The sequence below is a fragment of the Corapipo altera genome, unplaced genomic scaffold (assembly GCF_003945725.1).
Source record: "Corapipo altera isolate COAL_440 unplaced genomic scaffold, ASM394572v1 107b, whole genome shotgun sequence".
Lineage (NCBI taxonomy): Eukaryota > Metazoa > Chordata > Aves > Passeriformes > Pipridae > Corapipo > Corapipo altera.
Genome location: NW_020884951.1, coordinates 1,539,467 through 1,560,112, shown reverse-complemented (window position 1 = coordinate 1,560,112; position 20,646 = coordinate 1,539,467). Strand labels below are relative to the sequence as shown.

Sequence of the window (20,646 nt, the reverse complement as noted above, 5' to 3'; positions counted from 1 at the left end):
TCCACCTCCCCGATGTCCCGCCGGGAGCGATCCCTGCCCGTGCCCCCCGTCCTGCCCCTTCCCGGCCCCGGGAATCCCGCGGGCCCCGCCCTGCACGGGCCGGGTCGGGACCATCGCGGGCCCGGGCGGCTTCTGCGGCAAACGCGCCGGGACCGGCCCCCCGCGGGCTCTCACCTGCGCCCCGGGCGGCTTCTGCAGGGCGATGGTGCGGGGCAGGAACCGCGTGAGCTCGTTGTTGTAGTCGGGGTGAAACACCCGCTGCGGGGACGCGCCAGCTCAGCCGGGGCCGGGCCGGGCCCCCGCCCGGGCGACCCCGCGGCCGCCCCCGGGCCGGCGCGGCCCCCCCGAGCCCCCTCACCTCGTGCGGCGGGACCCAGGCGGGCGGGCTCTCGTAGGGCGGCAGGAAAACCACCGGGAAGTCGTCGTAGGGAGCGCGGGGCTCCATGGCCGCCGGCTCGGGCGGCGCGCACCGCGCGCCCATTGGCTGCGCCGGGCCGCGCCCGCCCCGGGGGACGCACCGGCACGCCATTGGTCCGGCGCTCAGCCGGCCCCGCCGCTTCCTGCCGCTCTGATCGGCGATTGGCTGTGCCCCGCCCCTAGGTGACGCCCCGCCCCGTGATTGGTTCGAACTCCTCCCCTTGGTGACGCACCGCTCTCTGATTGGCCGTCTTCTCGCGCGGCCCGTTTGAGTCGGGACCGTTGCGGCGCCGCCATCACGGGCGCGGCGGCTCCGGGCGGGTTCTGGGGCTTCGGCGGCACCGCCCGCGCTGGGATCGGATCCCCGCCCGTCCCCGCTGCCCCTGGGCCCGTGGGGTCCCCGGCGCTGCCCCCCGTGCCGGTTCTCACGGCCCGTTCCGCGCAGGGCCGGCGATGCTGCGCGACGAGGACAAGGGCATCCCGGTGCGCGTGGCGCTGCGCTGCCGCCCGCTCGTGCCCCGGGAGAGCAGCGAGGGCTGCCAGAGCTGCCTGTTCTTCGTGCCCGGCGAGCCGCAGGTGAGACACCCGCACCCCCCCCTCCCGTACCACCTCCCCCGGGCTCCCTGTGACCGTCCCGTCCCGTCCGCAGGTCGTGGTGGGCAAGGACAAGTCCTTCACCTACGATTACGTGTTCGACCCCTCGGCAGAGCAAGAAGAGGTTTTCAACACTGCGGTGTCTCCTCTGGTCCGAGGCATCTTCAAAGGTCTGTGCCTTGTTTTAAGGGAGGAGGGTTTTCATCGAATCCCAGGATGGTTTGGGTTGGGAGAGACCTTAAAGCTCATCCAGCTCCACCCCATGCCATGGGCAGGGACACCTTCCACTACCCCAGGTTGCTCCAAGCCCTGTCCAACCTGGCCTTGGACACTTCCAGGGATGGGGCAGCCACAGCTTCTCTGGGCAACCTGTGCCAGTGCCTCCCCACCCTCACAGGGAAGAATTCCTTCCAATATCTCATCTAACCCTGTCCTCTGGCAGTGGGAAGCCATTCCCCCTTTCCTGTTCCTCCATCCCTTGTAGAAAGTCTCTCCATCTTTGAGAATAACACAGTGAATTGACACTCAGCCCATCCCAGGAGCTGTTGGTGCTGCAGTGGGTGACAGGGGATGGCAGAACTTGTGCTGTTTCTGACCAGCTCTAGTAAAGCAACAGCCAGTCTTTAACAAGAGCTGAAATAATTGTTTTATCTGTGTTTTGAAGGGCTTTTCATTGACATTTTCATTGACTGTGACTGTACTTGGAGTCAGTGTGAACTGACACTTCTCTGGATGGTTTTCCCAGCTTTGTTTAAAGTCTCCTGTGGTCCCCATGTGACTGATCCTGAGCACTTTGTTCCCCCAGGATACAATGCCACTGTCTTGGCATATGGACAGACTGGATCTGGGAAAACCTACTCCATGGGAGGCACCTACACGGCCAACCAGGAGCAGGAGCCCAGCGTGGGGGTCATCCCAAGGGTCATCAGGCTGCTCTTTGAGGAGAAGCAGCAAAGGCAGGATTGGGAATTCGTCCTCAAAGTTTCTTATCTCGAGGTAAAAGTTTTGGTTCTCAAACTATTATCAAGTTTTGAATTAAGTGAGCTTTGGGGCCTCCTCCTACAAGTAATAAATATGGATTAAAGCAACACTTAAGGCTCCAGAAACTGGGTCTTACCGTAGGTATTTTTCTCTAAAGGTGACATGAGTAGAATGTGATGCCAGATTAGCCCTGATTTCAGCATCACTACACCTTTCTCTGGTGGGTTGTTCTCCTGCAAGGCTGGTAACTCTGAGCTGCTCTTGTGCTGTTCCAGATCTACAACGAGGACATCCTGGACCTGCTGTGCCCCTCGAGGGAACGTTCCTCCCAGATCAGCATCAGGGAGGATCCCAAGGAGGGCATCAAGGTCTGCTGCCCTGGGGGATGTGGGGGCATGAGGGGCTGGCAGGGCTGGGGAGGAGTGTGCTGGTGAAACAACTGCCTGATTCCCTGAACATTGCCCAGGGAATCAGCACGGCCACTCCTTGCTCTCAAAACTGGGCTCCTGAGCCTGAACTTCACTCAGGACAGCACCAAGAGGGTCTGATGTTCATGACAAAGCCACTTGCACGTGCTGCTCTGACTCTGAAGGGTGATTGAGGTGAATGTCTGAGGTGGTTGTCCTTGGGGTCCCTTCACTCCAATCCCTGCTGCCCTTGTGCTCCTCATGTGGCAGATATAATGTGAAAAAATGGGATCCTGAGGGGGAACTTCTAGTGCCCCAGAGATTTTCTCAGCAGTTTTTGACCAGCTGTGTGTTCATAGCACAGTGCAGAGAATCCTTGTGCTGCTGCTTCCTCTGGGTCCCTGTTTTGTGGTTAAACTTGTGTCCTTTGCCTTTGCTCAGATGGTTTTAGTTAAACCCCATTGTCCTTTGTCCTTCCCTGACAGCTGCAGTTTGCAGTGGGGATGTTGGGTGTGCAGCTTGAAGCTGGAAGCTTGGATCCATCCACTGGCTTTATGTGTAGTTCTCTGTCACCTCTAAAGCACTGGGATGTGGCTCATCCATGTGTTGGGAGCAGCACTGGGATACAGGGAAACGGGCCCTCAGGGAAAGCACAACTTCCCGAGGAGCACATCCAGCCCCTACTGCTCATCTCCTCTGGGATCTGTGTCCCTGAGAGCTGTCTCCCCACCACTTTATCCACACAAATCCCCACCCCAGCAGCCAGTTTTTCTCCTTTCTCTGCCTGGGACTGGCACAATTTTCAGGTCCCAGCTTGCCCTGGGATACCTGGGGGCAGCTCTGCATTTCTCCATGGATCCCAGGCTCTCAGGCAGGTACAGGAGCTTGGGGGCAGGGTGTAGGAGTAGGAGAGATGATGTGACTTCATGTCACTGATGTGAAATTCAGGACAGATTTTTCCTGGGAGAAACCACCCCAGACCTTTTGAGGTGAGACATTCTTGGGAATGGAGCTCACCTGGTCTGGTACAGCCTGAGGTGGAGGAGGATTTCTCTGGACTAAGCTGGGATGAAGAGAAAGGAGAAGATCCATAATGGTTTTTTTCCTGGCTACAGATTGTAGGGTTAACTGAAAGAAATGTCACCTGTGCCCAGGACACTGTGTCCTGCCTGGAGCAAGGGAACAATGCCAGGACAGTGGGATCCACGGCCATGAACTCCCAGTCCTCACGGTCCCACGCCATCTTCACCATCTGCATCGACCAGAAGAAGAAAAATGACAAGTGAGTGGGGTTGTGCAGCCACTCCCAGCAGCTCTTTGAGAGTTACCTGCCCAAAATTCCATAATCCTACTCTTGGTCCTGCTCTGAGCTACTCGAGGCAGTTGTTGTGTGTCTGTCTCTGGTATTTCAGCTCCTGGGCTGCTCCTTTCCTGACTGCACTTTACTGAGAGAGTAAAATAATGTATTTCTGCCACAGGAACTGCAGTTTTCACTCCAAACTGCACCTGGTGGATCTTGCTGGCTCTGAGAGGCAGAAGAAGACCAAGGCTGAGGGAGACAGATTAAAAGAAGGTCTGTAGGCAAAGGGTCAGCAGAGCCTGGGTTTCTAATACCTTTGGAGATAATAAAAGAGCAAAGTAGTTCTTTAACCCTTGTAATGCCCTTTTTGAACCTTCTTACATTTTATTAAGGGCAGGAAATGAGCAGTTTTTAGCTCTGCTCACTGGGATCTGTTTGCAGGGATCAACATCAACAAAGGCCTCCTGGCCCTGGGGAACGTCATCAGTGCTCTTGGGGATGAGAACAAAAAGGGTGGGTTTGTCCCCTACAGAGACTCCAAGTTGACAAGGCTGCTGCAAGGTAAGAGACAGGTTATGACAAAGCCTAAATCTGTGTTTTAAATAACATGATGCACCTTAAACAAAGCAGGAGAAAACCCAACAGCCACCAAACCACAGCTCAGAGCAGGAGCTGCTGCTGGCAGAGGGATTCATTTACTTAGTTCCTCTTCTCCCTGAAGCCAGACCTCTCCTGAACTCTTTATTTTTAGGTTGCAAATGCAGTGAGATGAGTTCCTAAATGAGTCCTGCTCTCCTGCAGTTTCTATGACAGGAGGAAAGGAGACATATTCAGAGCATATTTTTGGTGGGGAGGATGAGAAGTCAAGTCTGGGAGCAGAGATCTATTATTGTATCTTAATTATAGCAACTTACTGGATGATATCACAGCCAGAATGAAGCTCAAGCTGTCTGTGCTTTCCCTGGGAGCCTCATGTTTGATTTGCTTCTTGGTCTGAATATCTGGTCTTTGTGGTACTTACTTTTCAATAGTTGTGATGATATTTTAATACATTTATCTGAATTAACCTTCCACATGGGCACAGCTTTGGTAATTAACCTACTGGGATGTTTATGGTAGTTAAATAATTTGGTACAAAAACTCTAAAGTATTTTCTATATCTGAGAGTCCCTAATTAAAAACTGGATTTTGCTGCATGTGGGGCCCTTTTTTCTGATCAGTAGCTTGAAGTAGCCAATGTGTGTTAGTGTAAAACTGAAGGAGGAAATGCCATGCAGTTCTTAGCCAATAATTCCTTAAATTGAAGAGGATTCTGATGTCTGGATATTCATGGAGGTCTTGAGTGTTATTAGGTGGGAGAAGGGAGGGGAAAACCTGAAAGAACTAGGCCAGAAATGGTATAAAGGAATTACTTATCAGGGCAGTGATATTAGTGGGGCTTCTGAGGTGAAGTCTTTGGTGTTTAGAGCCGAGACACGACTTTGGCCTTCCATAAACCTCTCTGGTACAGAACTGACTGAGCAGAGGAGAAAGTAATGACAGTGACCCAAACCTACAGCTGGATGTTGTATTTTGGGGATGCACTCGGGGGGAGGTTTAGTGTCCTGATGATGGTGTGTCCCACTCTCACTCTCTGAAAGCTTCGCTTATCCCTTGTTTTCCTCTCCAGACTCCCTGGGAGGGAACAGCCACACCCTGATGATTGCCTGTGTGAGCCCAGCAGACTCCAACCTGGAGGAGACCCTGAACACTCTGCGTTACGCTGACAGGGCCAGGAAGATCAAGAACAAACCCATTGTCAACGTGGATCCCCAGGCAGCTGAGCTGCACCAGCTCAAGCAGCAGGTGCTGTGGGGCTTCCTCCTGGGGGAGGGTTTGTCCTCTTAGTTCTGAGCTCAGGAACCAGCAAGGAAAGGCACAGGGTGCCCAACCACACCAAGTGTGCAGAACATATTTAATGTGCATTTCTCTGGGTGCTAGAAAGGGAATATAAGAGCATTTCTGTAATGTTACAGCAGCCATTCAATGGCAGACAAAAAGGGTGGTGGTGGTGGCGTGATTTGCATTTCCCTTTCACTCTACAAATTGTTGCCTGGCCAGGCTAAAGGCAAAATTAGAAATACAGTGATGGTTTGGTGCCTTCCTGACATCTCCTGCCTGTGCCCAGCATGGAGTGGGAAGTGAGAGTGTTCCTCTGGTCACTCCAGAGGGAAAAGAAGGCAGCTTTTATTTTAGGAGTGAATTACTTGAAATTCTGGAGCACCATGGCTGCTTTCCTCAGGCAGTGGTGAAACAAAATTAGGGAGCAGGTGACTCAGAACAACCAAGGATCTGAATGATGCTCCTTCAACCATCAAGTTAGTTTATGGGAGAGATTTACAAGCAGGAATTATTTGTCTTTCCAGGTCCAAGAGCTGCAGGTGTTGCTGCTGCAGGCCCATGGAGGGACCCTCCCTGTGTCTATCAAGTAAGATTTGTTGTTCAGTGCTTAGTGTATCTGGTGTCTGGCACAGAAAAGCCTCTGGATCTCTGCTGCTCCAGGAGGTGCTGTGGAACGAGGGGAGAGCAAACTGGTTGCTTTTTTTCCTCTTTTTGTTCTTTTTGTCATGGTTACTGAAATTCCACAGGTCATTTCACTTTGTAGCAAACCCCTTAACATTGCAAACATCCCTTGCAGGAAATATGAGAGGAACCAGGCAACATGTCCTGAGTAAATGTTTCTCAGACCCGTTCGTGACTCTTTTATTCACCCCTCTACTCCTAAATGTGGGGCACCTCCATCCCCATTGTTCTTAAAAGCACCAAATGCAGGAAGGAGATGGATTGTGTAGTTGTTGTCTTCTGAGGATGCTTCAAACCCCAGTACATGCAGTTTAATCTGTATTTGGAGGTTCAACCTATATTATAGGGCTGTCCAGGGCGAGGCTGGATGGTGCTTGGAGCAACCTGGGCTAGTGGAAGTTGTCCCTGCCCATGGAAGGGGGTTTGGAAGTAAAAGATCTTTAAGGTCCTTCCAACCCAGACGATTGTGGGATATTCAGTATAAATTATTTAGGAAACTTGGAGGTGATTTCCATGCTGTTACAAACCATGTTCACAACCAAAGGGTCCTTGCTCTTTCAGCAGCCTGGCACCCTCTGAGAACCTTCAGTCCCTGATGGAGAAGAACCAGTACCTGATGGAGGAGAACCAGAAGCTGAGCCAGGGGCTGAGTGAGGCTGCTGGACAGACAGCACAGATGCTGGAGAGGATGATCCTGGTAAGGTCCAGTTACCAAGGAGAGCATTAAGTTGAAGTTGAATCAATAGCAGGTCCTGCACTAATGGCATGTTGGGAATCTCTCTTAAATGTTCCTTTCACATTGATTTCAAGTCAGTCAGAACCAAAAGTCTGCCAGAATCTGGCTGCCTATAGGTCTGTGACTTCAGTGGGGAAAGGGAGCCATCAATCTTTCAGCTCTTCTGTTGCTGTAATATTTTAAATCTCAGCACTTGCATACTTGTGCTCTCTCTTTTCCACCCTGTTTTGCTTCTATTGTCTTGTATATTCCTGGAAAAAAATGCTGTTAAATCTCAACAAACTAGTGGCTGTGATCATGCAGGACCTTTCAGTGCATTGATTTGCCACACACTACCAAGATCTCTTTTAGTACAAATTAATTAGTTGCTTTCTGGCTTCTTATCTTGCTTCTGCAATTCAGTGTAATTCTGCCTTCCCTTAGACAGAACAAGAAAATGAGAAGATGAATGCCAAGCTAGAGCAGCTCCAGCAACATGCTGTGTAAGTGTGTGCACACCCTCCTGTGCTGGGCAATTAACTGGGATAAACTGGATACGAACAACTGGTGTTTGTTCATCCAGAATTCATTTGTCTGTTGAGTGGGGAAAGTTGTTCCTCACTGGAATGAGCGTGCCCTGGATTTGCTCCCATGTGTGCACTGCAGGTGCAAGTTGGACCTGCAGAAGTTGGTGGAGACAGTGGAGGATGAGGAGCTGAAGGAAAACGTGGAGGTGATTCGTAACCTGCAGCAGGTGTTGGCTGAGTTCCAGGTAAGGCTGGATCCAGGGAGGGAGGGAGGGAGGGAGGGAGGGAGGAGTTGTGTTTACACAAGTTTGCTGGTGAAATCTGGGATTTTCCTGCTGATCTGCTCAGCAGTGGATTCCACTCTGCAGAGACTTTGCTCAAGGAGCCCAGGAATTGTAAGCATGAAGTGGCTTAATATCCACCTAAGAACTGTCCTGTTGTGCTTTTAATGCTGCAGAAAGGCCACTTGTGGGAGAAAAGGAAAAGTCTCCATAAAAGATTCTGATAGTGGGAGATCAGCATGGATTTACAATCCATAAGTTGGATGGAGTGTTATGAACTTTGCAGTTTTAATGAGCAACACAAATTGCAGGGACCTGAAATTATTAAATAGAAGTTGCCAGATCTTTGTCTTAATGAGGTCCTTAGACACTTACTGAGGAACTAGACACTCCCCCCATTCCCAGGCTCAACTGGCTGCCAAGGCTGGAATTCAGGGAAGGCTATGAGGAATGGCTTGTCCAACTAGTCCAGGAGGAGTTTGGTCATTTTATTAAAAGGAGGAAGACAATGGTTTCTCCTTTCCAGAGCTTTCTGACCAGACCAGAATCACATTATATTTTGTCATAGTGTACCAACAGACTGTTTTTAGTTTTATTTTACTTCCTCTTTCCCTTTTCACCAAAATCTTCTTTTCCTTGTCCTCTACAGAGTGAAAATGCTGCCACAGCAGAAGCTGCAGCAGAGATGGCAAGCCCTGAACAGGAGGCTACAGGTGTAAGTGAGGGGGGCTTAGCAGTGCAGGTTTTTATCTCCTCATCACTTTTATCTGTCCCTCATGCTCTTTTCTAATCCAGATGCTTGATAAATAACATGTCACTCTTGTAGGAGCTGGTTTTTTAAACTCTTAATTGCTCAGTGTGTTCCAGATCAATAGCCTGCTCTCATACCCAGTGTAACCAATGAACTCAAAGTGCTCTGCAGGATCTGAGATCATGTCATTCCAGAGCTTTGGATTGGCCTCTCCTGCTCACTTTGTGTCTCCTCTAGGAAGCAGAACTGGGCCAGGATTCCAAGAGAGCCTCGAACGACTTCACCACCCAACACGCCCTTCGCCAGGCCCAGCTGTCCAGGGAGCTGCTGGAGCTCAACAAAGCCCTGACCCTGAAAGAGGCACTTGCCAAAAAGATGGCTCAGAATGATAATCAGTTGGAGCCCATTCAGTCCCAGTACCAGGTAAACTTGACATCCTTCTTGTTCAGTTCCTTTTTTCCAATGATTGCCAACCCTCCGTGCTGGGGAGGGAAGGGAGGGGATCCTTCCTCTCCTGAACACTTTCTGATTGGGGTCTGTTTATTCCTCATCTGGGTCACTGCTCCCTTGGGCAGCTTCTCCTGCTGTGCTGGGCTCTCCCATCTCTGGAATTACTCCAAAATCACTTTGGCACAGTGGTTCTGTGACCCACCAAAGCTTCAGTGCCTGAACCAGCCCTTGTGACACTCACACTGCTCTTATCTAAGAGCAGTCTGCTGATAGCAATGTGGATTCTCAAGGTTTCTCTGCTAAAGCTTTGTCTCAGAGTGTATTTTCAAGGCTTTTCTTGGGAGGCTGACTAATCTTGTCCTTCCTAGACTAACATCAAGGATCTGGAATTGGAGGTCAGCAATTTGCAAAAAGAAAAGGAGGAATTGGTCCTTGCTCTGCAGATGGCAAAGAAGGATATCAACCAGGCCAAGTAAGTGTGACTGTGTTATGTCTGAAAACCCAGTGTCTTGTACTTCTATCTATAAAGTCTCTGATGTAAGTGTGTCCCTCTGACATGCCAGGATGGTTGTATGAGCTGCAGAGCAGCCTCCTGTGGGCTTTCAGCAGCAGGAAAGGTGATAGCACACAATTCAGTTTAACTTTTCGTCAGGTGTCTGAAATTGGAGAGTGGGGGTTGTTTTTAAGGGCTGGTTCCTTCCCAGGCTGAGCGAGCGGCGGCGCAAAAGGCTCCAGGAGCTGGAGGGACAAATCAACGAGCTGAAGAAGAAGCTGAATGAACAATCCAAGCTCCTGAAGCTGAAGGAATCCACGGAACGCACGGTGTCCAAACTGAACCAGGAGATCAGGGTAACCCATCCTAACTGCACTCCTGGCTGGCCAGTGCAGACAGAGCAGCTCCTACACAGGAATGGTTCCCTGTCTGCTCTGTCACACTGAGAGCAGCAGTTTGGGCACGATTCCTTTGGCCACAGTTGCTGGGGTAGCACAACAGGCAGGTGACTGCTGAGATTTGGAGGGATAAAATAAGTCCAAAGGGTCTTCTAAGAGCCTCAGTCAAATCACTTGGCTTCACTTTGATTTCCCTAAACTGTGCATGTTTGTGCCTTAAATGCCTTCCCTTTATGCCTTGAAAAATGAATCCCTGGGTTTTAGCACTTGGAGAGTGTCCTGAGAGGGAGCACACTAAGATTTCCCACCTGCCTCTCCTCCCACCTGACAGACACAAGGGAAGTGCAGGTTGAAGCTCCCCAGGATGTAAATCCTGGACAGTTCTTCCAGCCTCTTGTATTTTTCAGGAAATGAAGCACCAAAGGGTCCAGCTGATGCGGCAGATGAAAGAAGACACTGAGAAATTCAGGCAGTGGAAGCAAAAGAAGGACAAGGAAGTGATCCAGCTGAAGGAAAAGGTGAGCAAACAACCCTCCCAAACTGTACCACCCTCCCAAGAGTAAGACAAATCAGTCAAGTGAAGTATTTAAAGTTGTGGGGTTTGGCCCCAGAATGGGAGGTATTTAAACTTTCAAAGGAATGTTGAACCTGCAGGTTCATGAAATCCAGCTGCTTGTGGCACCCAGTGTAATGGACAGCAAACATCTGGAGTTCTGGTCCCACAGCAGTTCTTACCCCTCAGTGCTTTGGGATCCTCAGGATTGAACTTCTGGGCTTCAGTCTCATCCAGCCTTTAGGCTCCAGAACCTTTGTCATGGAAAATGTGGAGCCCAGGTGACTTTTCCATCTGTTTTCCTACTGTTTCTCTGCAGGATCGTAAGAGACAGTACGAGCTCCTCAAGCTGGAGAGGGATTTCCAGAAACAGGCCAATGTCCTGCGGCGCAAAACAGAGGAGGTGAGGAGCCAGTGTCTCAGGGAAAGCCCTGAGCAGTCCCAAGGGCTGCACAGTGGTGCTGGAGGATGTTATGGGATGTGCACAAACCTCTTAAAGGCAGCTGAGAGGATGGAAATAAGAGCTCTTCTCTCTGCAGAGAAATCCACGCTTCTGTCTTGTAGCCTTTGAGGGATCCTGGTTAAATTTGCTCCTTAAAGGCTGAATTCCACTCTGGGCATCAGGCTGCTCTGGAAATCCATTACAGTTGGCCAGGCTGAAGCATGAAATGAATTTGAGTGTGGATATATTAGGTTGCAGTTCAAAATCCTTTCAAAGTGGTTGTGTCAAAGAAATGCATCTTGCAACCCTCATTTGGAATGTTTTCTTCTACTTCTTAGGCCTAGAAGCAGGTTCTCCTTAAGTCAGGAATCTCAGCTGAGAAAATAAGTTAAGGACTGGAGGCCTTGACTTAGCGATTCTGGTTTATTCCCTTTGTGCTCTCACCGTCCCAGGGCCTTGGCTTGGCACTCCCTCGTGTTTCCAGCTGTTGCAGGTGAAGTGCCAAAGCTGCTGCTGAGCTCCTGTGGAATGTTTTCCAGGCAGCAGCTGCCAACAAGCGGCTGAAGGAGGCCCTGCAGAGACAGAAGGAGGCTGCAGACAAACGCAAGGAGAGCCAGAGCCGGGGCCTGGAAGGAGTGGCTGCCCGAGTGAAGGTGGGTGACAGTGGGTTTGTCATCCCAGCAGGGGGGAAACTGGGACTGGGAGGCTCGGGAGGGGCTGCAATGGGATTGTTCCATGGCTCTAAGACACCTTCCCAGAGCAATGCTCAGTCCTGCAGTTGAGGCTCCACTAAACCCTTTCCCGGTGGGTTTGCTGTTCCAGAGCTGGCTGGCAAATGAAGTGGAGGTTCTGGTGAGCACGGAGGAGGCTCGGCGGCACCTCGCAGACCTGCTGGAGGACAGGAAGATCTTGGCCCAGGAGCTGCAGCAGCTCAAAGAGAAGAAAGAGTCAGGGGAAAACCCACCTCCAAAGCTCCGGGTGAGGGAAAGGCCCCTTTCCCCGTCCCAGCCCTGGGGGGTTCAGCAATGCTGGGGTTACTCTGATCCTCACTCCTGTTTGCCCTGTTCCCTCGGGAGGTAGGGAAGGGGCTCCATCCTTGGCTACCTTTCTGGGAGAAAGGCTTCGTGTGGTGAAGAGGTGCTGAAGTGACTTGTTAATGGAATTAGAGAACATTTCTTCACCGAAGGGGCAGTCGGGCATTGGCACGGGCTGTGCAGGGCAGAGGTGGAACCACCATCCCTGGGAGTGTCCCAGAAAGGTGTGGATGTGGCCCTGGGAGTGTTGGGTGAAGGGTTGGACTCGATCTCCGAGGGCTTTTCCAAGCTCAGTGAGGGCTGTGAGTGGGTCACACCCTTATCGAAGGCTTTGTGTTTTTGGGAAGGGGCCCTGGAATTGCAGCTCTGGAGAGAGCTGCTCCTCTGTGCTGGGCTGTCTAAAGGTGTGATTTCCTCCCCTGTTCCTCCCTTGGCTGCAATTCCTCAGAGAAGGACCTACTGCCTGGCAGAGCTGCAGTCCCCAGAGGTGGATCTCTCCATATCCAAGCAGATAGAAAGCCTGGAAACTGAGATGGAGCTCAGGTAAGGCAGTACCACAGAGCTGATTTGCACAGCCTTGCCTCTGGTTTTTCCCTCATTTCCATCCCAACTCTTCTGTGAAATTGAAAAAAAATGTAAAATATTTATACACTGAACTGGGAACAATGAGATGAGAGCGTGGGGTTTTCCTGGCTTAGGTTTCTCCACATTGTAGACATTACCTAGTCAGTAAGACTGGATTTTTCTTAGCTGTTTGTGAGCACCTCTGTATGAGGAAAACCTTCTCCCTTCCTTTGGGAATGTGAAGGGAAGGCAGAACTCCCCAGTGTAGCAGTGCAGGCTCCAGCTGCCCAATTAAGGCATCAAAATTGTAACTTCAACTATTTCACCTGATATTCTGGGAACAGTAACTTTAGCCCTGGTTTTCTCTTGTGCTGTAACCCCAAATCCATGGATTCTTCCCCAGGAGTGCCCAGATAGCAGATCTGCAGCAGAAACTCCTGGATGCAGACAATGGGGATCGTGCCAAGCAGCGCTGGGACAGCATTGCCACAATCCTGGAGGCCAAATGTGCTCTGAAGTACCTCCTGGGAGAGGTAAAGGCTGGATTTTCCTGTTTTTTTCCCTGAAAGCAAGGACTTTAAGTCTACTTAGCCAGGAATGAACAGAAGTGACTAAAGGAATTGGAGTGGAGCACCCTTTTGTATTGGATGAGATTTATTTCCCTCAGAATTTTGGATTAAAATATCCTGTACTGGGCAGTGAAATCCAAAAAAACAGGGAAGAGAGAAATGGAATATATGAGGGTCTGGAGATAACCAGCTAAAGCTGTGCTTATGAAAGGCTTGCATGGGAGTAGGAAAATAAAAAAGACAAATTTTGGAAGTGAAAGAGAAGTACCTAAAAATACTTCCTGAACAAGCAGAGAAACAAGGGCAGTGCTGGCTGAGGTCAGGGGAACCAGGGGAATGGGTGTTGAGATGGGAAAAGGCTGGGGATAGAGGAGTAGGAATTGGGTTGATGTGGCATCAAGGAGAGAGCAAGTGAAGGACAGAATCCCCTGTCACTCCCTGGTGCTTGGACAGGCAAAGAGTGAAAAGGAAAATACTCCAAGTGCTGCAGGAAGGGAGATGAATTTAGAACTGTTAAAAAAATCTACTCCCTGTTTTGCACTTCCAAACTGGTTGTCAGGTGTCTGGCTCTGCATTTCCTCTGGTCTCCTTGTGGCTGGTGGCCAGTCCAGTTCCTGGGGTGGCTGGAATTCACAGAAATGCTTCACCTCCAGGCTGCAGCACCTTTCCCACCATGGAATCCCTGACCCAAACGTTGCTCTTGCCTTCCAGCTGGTCTCCTCCAAAGTCCAGGAGAGCAAGCTCCAGAGCAGCCTGGAGCAGGGCAAAGCCACCTGCTCAGATGTGCAGAAGATGCTGATGGAAGAGAGAAACCACATCACAGAGCTGGAGGCTGAGTTCCAAAATCAACTTGTGGTGCAGGAACAGCAACACCAGGAAAAGGTAAAACACAAGGCATGGAAGTCTTGAACTCTGGGACTGATTTCCCAGGCCTGCTCAAAGGCAAAAGGGATGTGGTGAAATCAAGCTGGTGCTGTACATAAACTCAAATTTAGACTTTTGCAGATGATTAATCAAAAACCAAATCTCCCTGTTCATCCTGTGCCCTGTGCAAGTTGCTTTATCCAGTAACTGTTTTCATGCTTTAAGGATATTACACCTGAGCACAAGATCACTTTTCAAGTAGATCAGGGTGGAATAATGCTGGAAGTGGCAGAATCTTCCTAAAATTGCCAAGGCTTTTGATGCCTGGACTTGGACAGGTGTTCCTTCAGGAATTCCTACTTGTTCATTCTAACTTGCTTTTAGGTTCTGTACCTGCTCAGCCAACTCCAGCAAAAAGAAGCAGAAGAGAAGAAATGGGAAGATTCCCTAAATGAGCAGGAGAAGCAGCTGCAGGAGCGACTCAGGTTCCAGGTACAGTGTCTGGCTGTGGCTTGGAGGGAGGGTGGGATCCTTTGGGATACCAGGTAGTTGGAACAGGAGCTTTGGAATGAGGGAGGTGCAGGAGGATTGTGAGTGTTCCCATGGCAGGGGATAGTTGCTGTGCAGGTCTGAACAACCCTGTAGTTTTTCTCTTTACCTTTAATTAAATAAATTTCCTCTTGTCTTGCAAACAGGAGGAAGAGATGGAGAAAATGAAGGAGGAGAACCAGGAACTCCTCCAGGAAAATGAGTCTCTGAAACAGGTAGAGCCTTGAGAGGTTAATGGCTGTTGATTTCTGTATTTTGCAAAGCTAACTCTTTTCCCTTTTAACAGAAACTGCTGCTCCTCCAAGTTGTCAGTGGCCAGAAGCTCCAGCACATCCAGCAAAGGCCACCAGAGTCTCCAGACTCTTCTTTTGATTATATCCCAGCCAAAGTAAGATCCTGCACAGTTTTCATACTTATATTGTACCTGAGCTCTTCTCCAAAGTTAATCTTGGCTATTAATAATTTGGATTCTTTCTCCTAAATTGCTTTTTAGCCGGCAGCTCATTCTGCTTATTGAAGTTGACCCCTTCAGTCCTTTTCAGAACACTCAAAACTACCTTGCACTAGTTTTTTGATTTAAAAAAAAGGCAACCAAACCCCCTAACGTGTTTTCTCCTTCTCATTCTGTCTGACTCTACATCCTCCTTCACAATCCAGATGTTTTATCTGTAGCATTTCCAGTCTCTAAACTATGGACCAAGGAATGTATCATAGCAAGTGTAACCATTGCCTTGCAAAGAGCCACATTTTAGTGCTGGAAGGAAGAAATGATTTAAAGCTATGTGGGCAAGACTGACACAAATGTTTTTTGTCATGTGATGTGACAAATATAACTCCGACCTCCAAGGATTTGTCACTTACAGGAGTTTAAATTGACTGAATTTTTAATCCTGACAATTTGATGGTTTTTCTCCTCCCTCACCTTCTTGGCTGGCTGAGGAACGGGCGTGTGGGGCTCTGAGTACCTCAATGAAATATTAAATAAATACTGGATAAATATGAGTGAAATCCAAGCCCTGTGTCAGTCCTGCTGGTCCCTGACCCCCCTGCTCCCTGTGCTGCAGCCCAGGGCCCGCCGGCAGACGACGGCGAAGCCGCGCGCGCCCAGCCCGGAGATGGACCTGGAGGAGCTGCTCTCTGACTCTGGGGACCTGGAAGATGCTGAATGGGTTCCTGCCAAAGCATCCAGAGGGGCAAAGAAAAGCCTCACAGGGGTAAGATCCAGTCACCTTTGATCCAGGACCTTCTAGGGAATCGCTGGCCTGTATCCAAGGATCTGTGTGTGTACAGAGAACAGGGAGATGGTAGTGTCTCCACTGATCCTTTGGGAGAACCCTAAGTCAGGGCCTGAGGAACTGAAGGTGCTCATCCTGGGGGTCCTGCAGCAAGAGACGGGTGTGGAGTGTGGCAGCTGGGGGACATCCCTGTCCCGGAGCTGCCACCCCCGGAGCGGTGCCGGTGCCCCGGGCAGAGCAGGGATCCCTCTCTCCCGCAGTGCTCGTGCCGGGGCCGCTGTGGGAACAGGCAGTGTGGCTGCAGGAGGCAGAAGGTGGGATGTTCCAGCGGCTGCAGCTGTGACCAGGCCACCTGCAGGAACCGGGACCACGCCCTGGTGAGTCCTGGGCTGGGCTGGGTGAGGGACCCCCGGGCACTGCTGGGCAGGGCAGAGCACTGGCACCCTCCTGCAACACTGCAGGGGTTTATATATATATATATATTTATATATTTTTATATATATATATATAAATATTAGATGAGAGACAGAGTATGTACATGTCTAAATATGTATATTAAATGAAGTATTTCTTTTAAATGGTGGCAGTGTATCAAAATGTTTTATTAATATTTATACATATATGAATAGTATATAAGTAAGAATAGTGTCTGTGAGCATGTAATGCTTATAATTAAAAAATAATACATATTACATATTATGTATGTTTTTAAATGGCATGGGCTGTACATGTTACTGGAATAAAAAGAGTGGCTGAGACTATACAAATAGATGTGTCTCTAGAAAAGAATAAGCCATGAATGTGTGGGTGTAATACAAGTGCATGTAGACATATAATATGTCTTATATATAATTTAGATATTATCTATAATTACATATGGTGTTATTTAACAGATATTTGGGGGTGTCACATCACAGATTTACCTACTCCCAACTGTCAGCCATAAACCTAAAGACAAATAATTCAGTCTTTCTTTTGCACTCAGTAAATTGAAGTTGTGTCTTTGGCTTCGGACAACACAAAAGCTTAAGCCATATTATTATTATTTATTATTATATTTATATATTTTATTATTATATATTTATTTATATAGAACTCTATCAATCATTAAATATTTTTCTTTAAGAATGGAAGGGGTAATTTAGGGAGGGGGTTGTAGCACCAGGAATGTTCATGAGCAACTGATGTTCACTAAGGCAGATATTTCTAGTAGGAATTCTGCTCTTGGATGTGAGATCTGAAGAAGAGACATCCCACAGTACTTTAATTATTGACTATTTTATGAAGCCTGACCAGCAGGCAGCATCCTGGACTATGGAATGCTCACACCTGGAGGGGAGGGGGCTTAGGGAGCCCTGGCTGGGGGGAAGGAAGGGCTGGATGTGATGCCAGTGCTCACTCTGTGCTGCCCCTCAGGAGGCCACGATGTGCAAGGACCCCCAGAGGGACTCGGAGGGCTCCTTGAAGCTGGAAGACCCCACGATGGTGAAAGCAGGAGAGAGCTTCTTCCAGCCCCTGTGTGTCACTCCAACCACAAAGGTATTGCAGGGCTCTGGGGGAGAGCTGAGGTTCTGAATGGGGCCAGTGAGGGATGTAGAGGGAAATTATCCAAGGGGAAAAGCTGCAGCTGGAAAACCCTGTGCAGCCTCTGGCTGACAAGGCAGCTCGTGTTGGAGTTCTGAGGGTGCTGAATTCTTGTTTTCATACTAAAATGTTGCCACACAGGCTTGCCCTGCTTTCCTGCTGCACCTTCCAGCCAGGAGAGATGGGAACTGATGAGCTTGTAGGATAAAATCATCTCTGTCCACATTCAAACTTACTGGTTTTAAGCTTACTGTGTTCTCTGACTTGGCTCATCTCATTTTGCCTCAGCTAAATAAATTCCCTTATACCATGGGTTCCCACTATTCCAACTGTTGTCTCTTCCTGCTCAGTCTTGGTCTTTTGTTAAAAAATTTATCTTTTTCTTGACTTAAGTGAAAAAAGGAAGCAACTCTTGAGGTTGGCCTGACAGCCCCTGTCTGTGCTGCCTCTGTGCTCTGGGCTGAGTTCGCTGGCTGCTCCAGCAGGAACCAATCCAAGGTTTCTGCCTTGCTCTCCCAACAGGTCCTGCAGGACATCACAGCCCAGGAAGGGCTCCAGAAGATGCCCAGCTCTCCTTCCTCCCTGCTCCTCAGGGACGAGGAGGCCCAGGAGAACCAGATCCCCTTTGTCAAGAGGAAGAAGAGGATGCTGAGCAGCAACATCAGCTTCTTCTCAGGCTGCACCCCCATCAAGGAGGAGTTTCAGTGACCTGCCCCACAGCTGTCCTGACCCTTTAGGCCACATTCCTGGTGACTCTTGAAGGAGCTGGGCTCTCCTGCTGCAGCAGGAGCCGGGTGCCTTGTGCCTGATGGCTCCTGCCCTCAGCCAGGGAGTCAGACACTGGGGGTTGTAGTTGTGTCTCTGTAAATATTTGTGTGTGGGGCCTGGAGGGAGGGGGGCAAACTTTCCTCTGGAATTCCCGTAGGGAGTGGAGGTGATTTACCCAGGTTGTTATTCTTGGCTCCCTCCCTCCTCCTGAGCTGTGAACACTAGGTACACTTTAATCCAGAATCTTGACACAACTCAGCCTTTGCACTGGAGATGTGGTCCTGTCTCTTCCCACGGAAGCTGAGGAACTGTTCCAGCTGCCCTGGGAGATCCATGGAGTGAGGACACACTGGCTGTAGTCTTAAACCAGCAGCTGCTCAGGGTTTCTGGCCCCTTTGAGCACTGGTCTGTCCTTAGTCAAGTTAGAAACTTGTCCTCTGTGAGTAATTTAGGAATTTTAACTCTGGGTTTTAGTTTCAATAAAGAAATTAGTTTAAAAACTGGCTCTGAATTTGATTATTATTGTTTGCACCAACCACTCCCCAGTCTGGGCTCTCTGCACTGGTCTGCAAACACTTGCAGCAGTTGCTGTACTGCCCCTGGGACCAGCTCAGCTCTTCTGTCTTACCTTAAATTAAAAACTAAAAACCAAACTGCCCAAACTCCTGCTGCTTTCCTTTCCCTTCCTTGCCCTCAGCCCTAATTTTTGAATCTCAGCATGAAGTGATAAAGGTAATTTTTTTTTTTTTACTTTATTTTTCCTCCACTTGCAGTGGTGGTGACCCAGCTCAGCCCCCCACTTGGGCTGGCACAGGGATGTGGGGCTGGGGCTGTAGTTTCCCTGAGCTGAGAACACTCTTTATGTATCTGTTGGATGAGTGCTCCATCAGCTTATGGAATCCCAGGATGCTTTGGGCTGGAAGGGACTTCAAGGCTCATCTCCTTCTACCCCCTGCCATGGGCAGGGACACCTTCCACTATTCCAGGTTGCTCCAAGCCCCGTCCAACCTGGCCTTGGACACTCCCAGGGATCCAGGGGCAGCCACAGCTTCTCTGGGCAACCTGTGCCAGGGCCTCCCCACCCTCACAGGGAAGGATCTAAACCTAAAGCTCAGTCCTTTCTCTACTTTCCAAGCACATAAAGTCTCTGAGAGCTGCAAGATGTTTCTTTTCAAGTGATTTAAACAAGCTTTTAAGTTCTGAGGGCTTATGCCCTAATGAAAGGGTGCCCATCCCATCTCACATCCCTTTCCATCCCAGCCTTCAGGCAAAGGCTTAAACCTGAAGAGCAAAGGCACAGCACAAAGGCAACAAATCCTTGTGCTGTGGAACAAATGCCTGTGGTTGAAGGGAACTTGTCCTGTGTGTTTGCAGGATTAGGGAACAACCTCCAGGAGTGGGCTGGGAGCTGGGAGGACGTTACAGACACAGGTGTGGGACATTATGGATTAGAATCATGGAATATCCTGGGCTGGAAGGGACCCACAAGGACCATCAGTCCAACTCCTGGCCCTGCACAGACACCCCAACAATCCCACCCTGTCCCTGAGGGCGTTGTCCAAACCCTCCCTGAGCTCTGGCAGCCTTGGGGCTGTGCCCACTGCCCTGGGGAGCCTGGTCAGTGCCCAACCACCCTCTGGGGGAAGAACCTTTGCCTGAGATCCAACCTGAGCCTGCCCTGACACAGCTCCAGCCATTCCCTGGCTGCTGTCCCTGGTCCCCCCAGAGCAGAGCTCAGTGCTGGCCCTCGGGAGGCAGCTGCAGTATTATTATATTAATTATATTATTATATTAATTACATATTTAATATACAACAGCAGGCAGTAACAGAATTGTGTTATATCAAACAGAAGTATGAGTAACAGACTGACACACAGCATGGCATATATAAAACATGCTGTGTTCTGTTATGTATCTTGAATATTTAGAGATAGAAAGGAAAATACCTGAGAGTGTGTGGCCATTTACAGAGTGCAAATATATGTGTATATACAAAATAGAGCAGAGAGAGAGACACAAACTGTGTGTGTCTAAATATAACTGTATATTAGGCACTTTTTAAAGTGGATGTGTGAGAGGGTATCAAGTAGTTTTATATAAATTCATATATATATATATATATAAGAATAGTATATAAATAAGAATAGTCTGTGAGAGTGCAGATTTATGCAATTAAAAATTAATACATAGATGGTAATGTAATACCATATAATATACATATATATTATATATACCATAAGAATACATATTATATATGATATATATAGGTTATATATGTTGTCAAGTGGAATAAAAAGGGTCTGAGACTGTACAAATAAATGTGTCTACAGAACAGAATAAGCCTTGGCTGTGTGTGCATAATACAAGTGAATGTAGACATTTATATTAAAAGGGTGCTCGTATATAAGTGAGATATTATATATAATTACATGGTGTGTGGCATTGGTATTTAATATTGCATATTATTTGAACTATTTTAATATTTTATATTAGGAACTGTATTTGATATACTAATAAATAATACAATAAATAACGTTGACAAAGCACATGTAAATATTTTAAAATAAAAATACAATTAATAAATCAAAGCATATATTAGTAAATATAA

At 48.9% G+C, this 20,646-nt stretch overlaps 2 protein-coding genes across 3 annotated transcripts in view; one reads left to right on the top strand and one right to left on the bottom strand.

Annotated features, from left to right (window-relative positions):
- Window positions 1-479, bottom strand: part of PDZD11 (PDZ domain containing 11) — a 2,105-nt gene extending 1,626 nt beyond the window's left edge. The window contains exons 1-2 of the mRNA XM_027663269.1: window positions 359-479; window positions 175-258 (exon numbers count right to left, since the gene is read on the bottom strand). Of these exons, the coding sequence (XP_027519070.1) occupies window positions 175-258; window positions 359-445 (171 nt within the window). The 5' untranslated portion in view covers window positions 446-479. The remainder of the gene's footprint in view (window positions 1-174; window positions 259-358) is intronic.
- A 239-nt stretch (window positions 480-718) lies between these two features.
- KIF4A (kinesin family member 4A) lies at window positions 719-18,538 on the top strand. 2 transcript variants are annotated; one of them, XM_027663107.1, is made up of 30 exons: window positions 719-993; window positions 1,067-1,181; window positions 1,817-2,007; window positions 2,268-2,360; window positions 3,515-3,681; window positions 3,878-3,972; window positions 4,141-4,260; window positions 5,369-5,544; window positions 6,105-6,166; window positions 6,826-6,958; window positions 7,421-7,479; window positions 7,643-7,748; window positions 8,434-8,499; window positions 8,773-8,958; window positions 9,354-9,457; window positions 9,690-9,834; window positions 10,284-10,394; window positions 10,749-10,832; window positions 11,411-11,524; window positions 11,694-11,849; window positions 12,354-12,448; window positions 12,873-13,002; window positions 13,750-13,920; window positions 14,287-14,394; window positions 14,598-14,666; window positions 14,738-14,839; window positions 15,516-15,665; window positions 15,947-16,063; window positions 17,103-17,225; window positions 17,793-18,538. In XM_027663107.1, exons 1-30 carry the CDS (start codon window positions 871-873, stop codon window positions 17,976-17,978), a joined length of 3,657 nt encoding a protein of 1,218 aa, XP_027518908.1. In that variant the 5' UTR covers window positions 719-870; the 3' UTR covers window positions 17,979-18,538. The 2 variants fall into 2 exon arrangements, with proteins under 2 accessions (XP_027518908.1, XP_027518907.1); XM_027663106.1 differs by having other exon boundaries at window positions 6,823-6,958.
- Window positions 18,539-20,646: the final 2,108 nt, after the last annotated feature.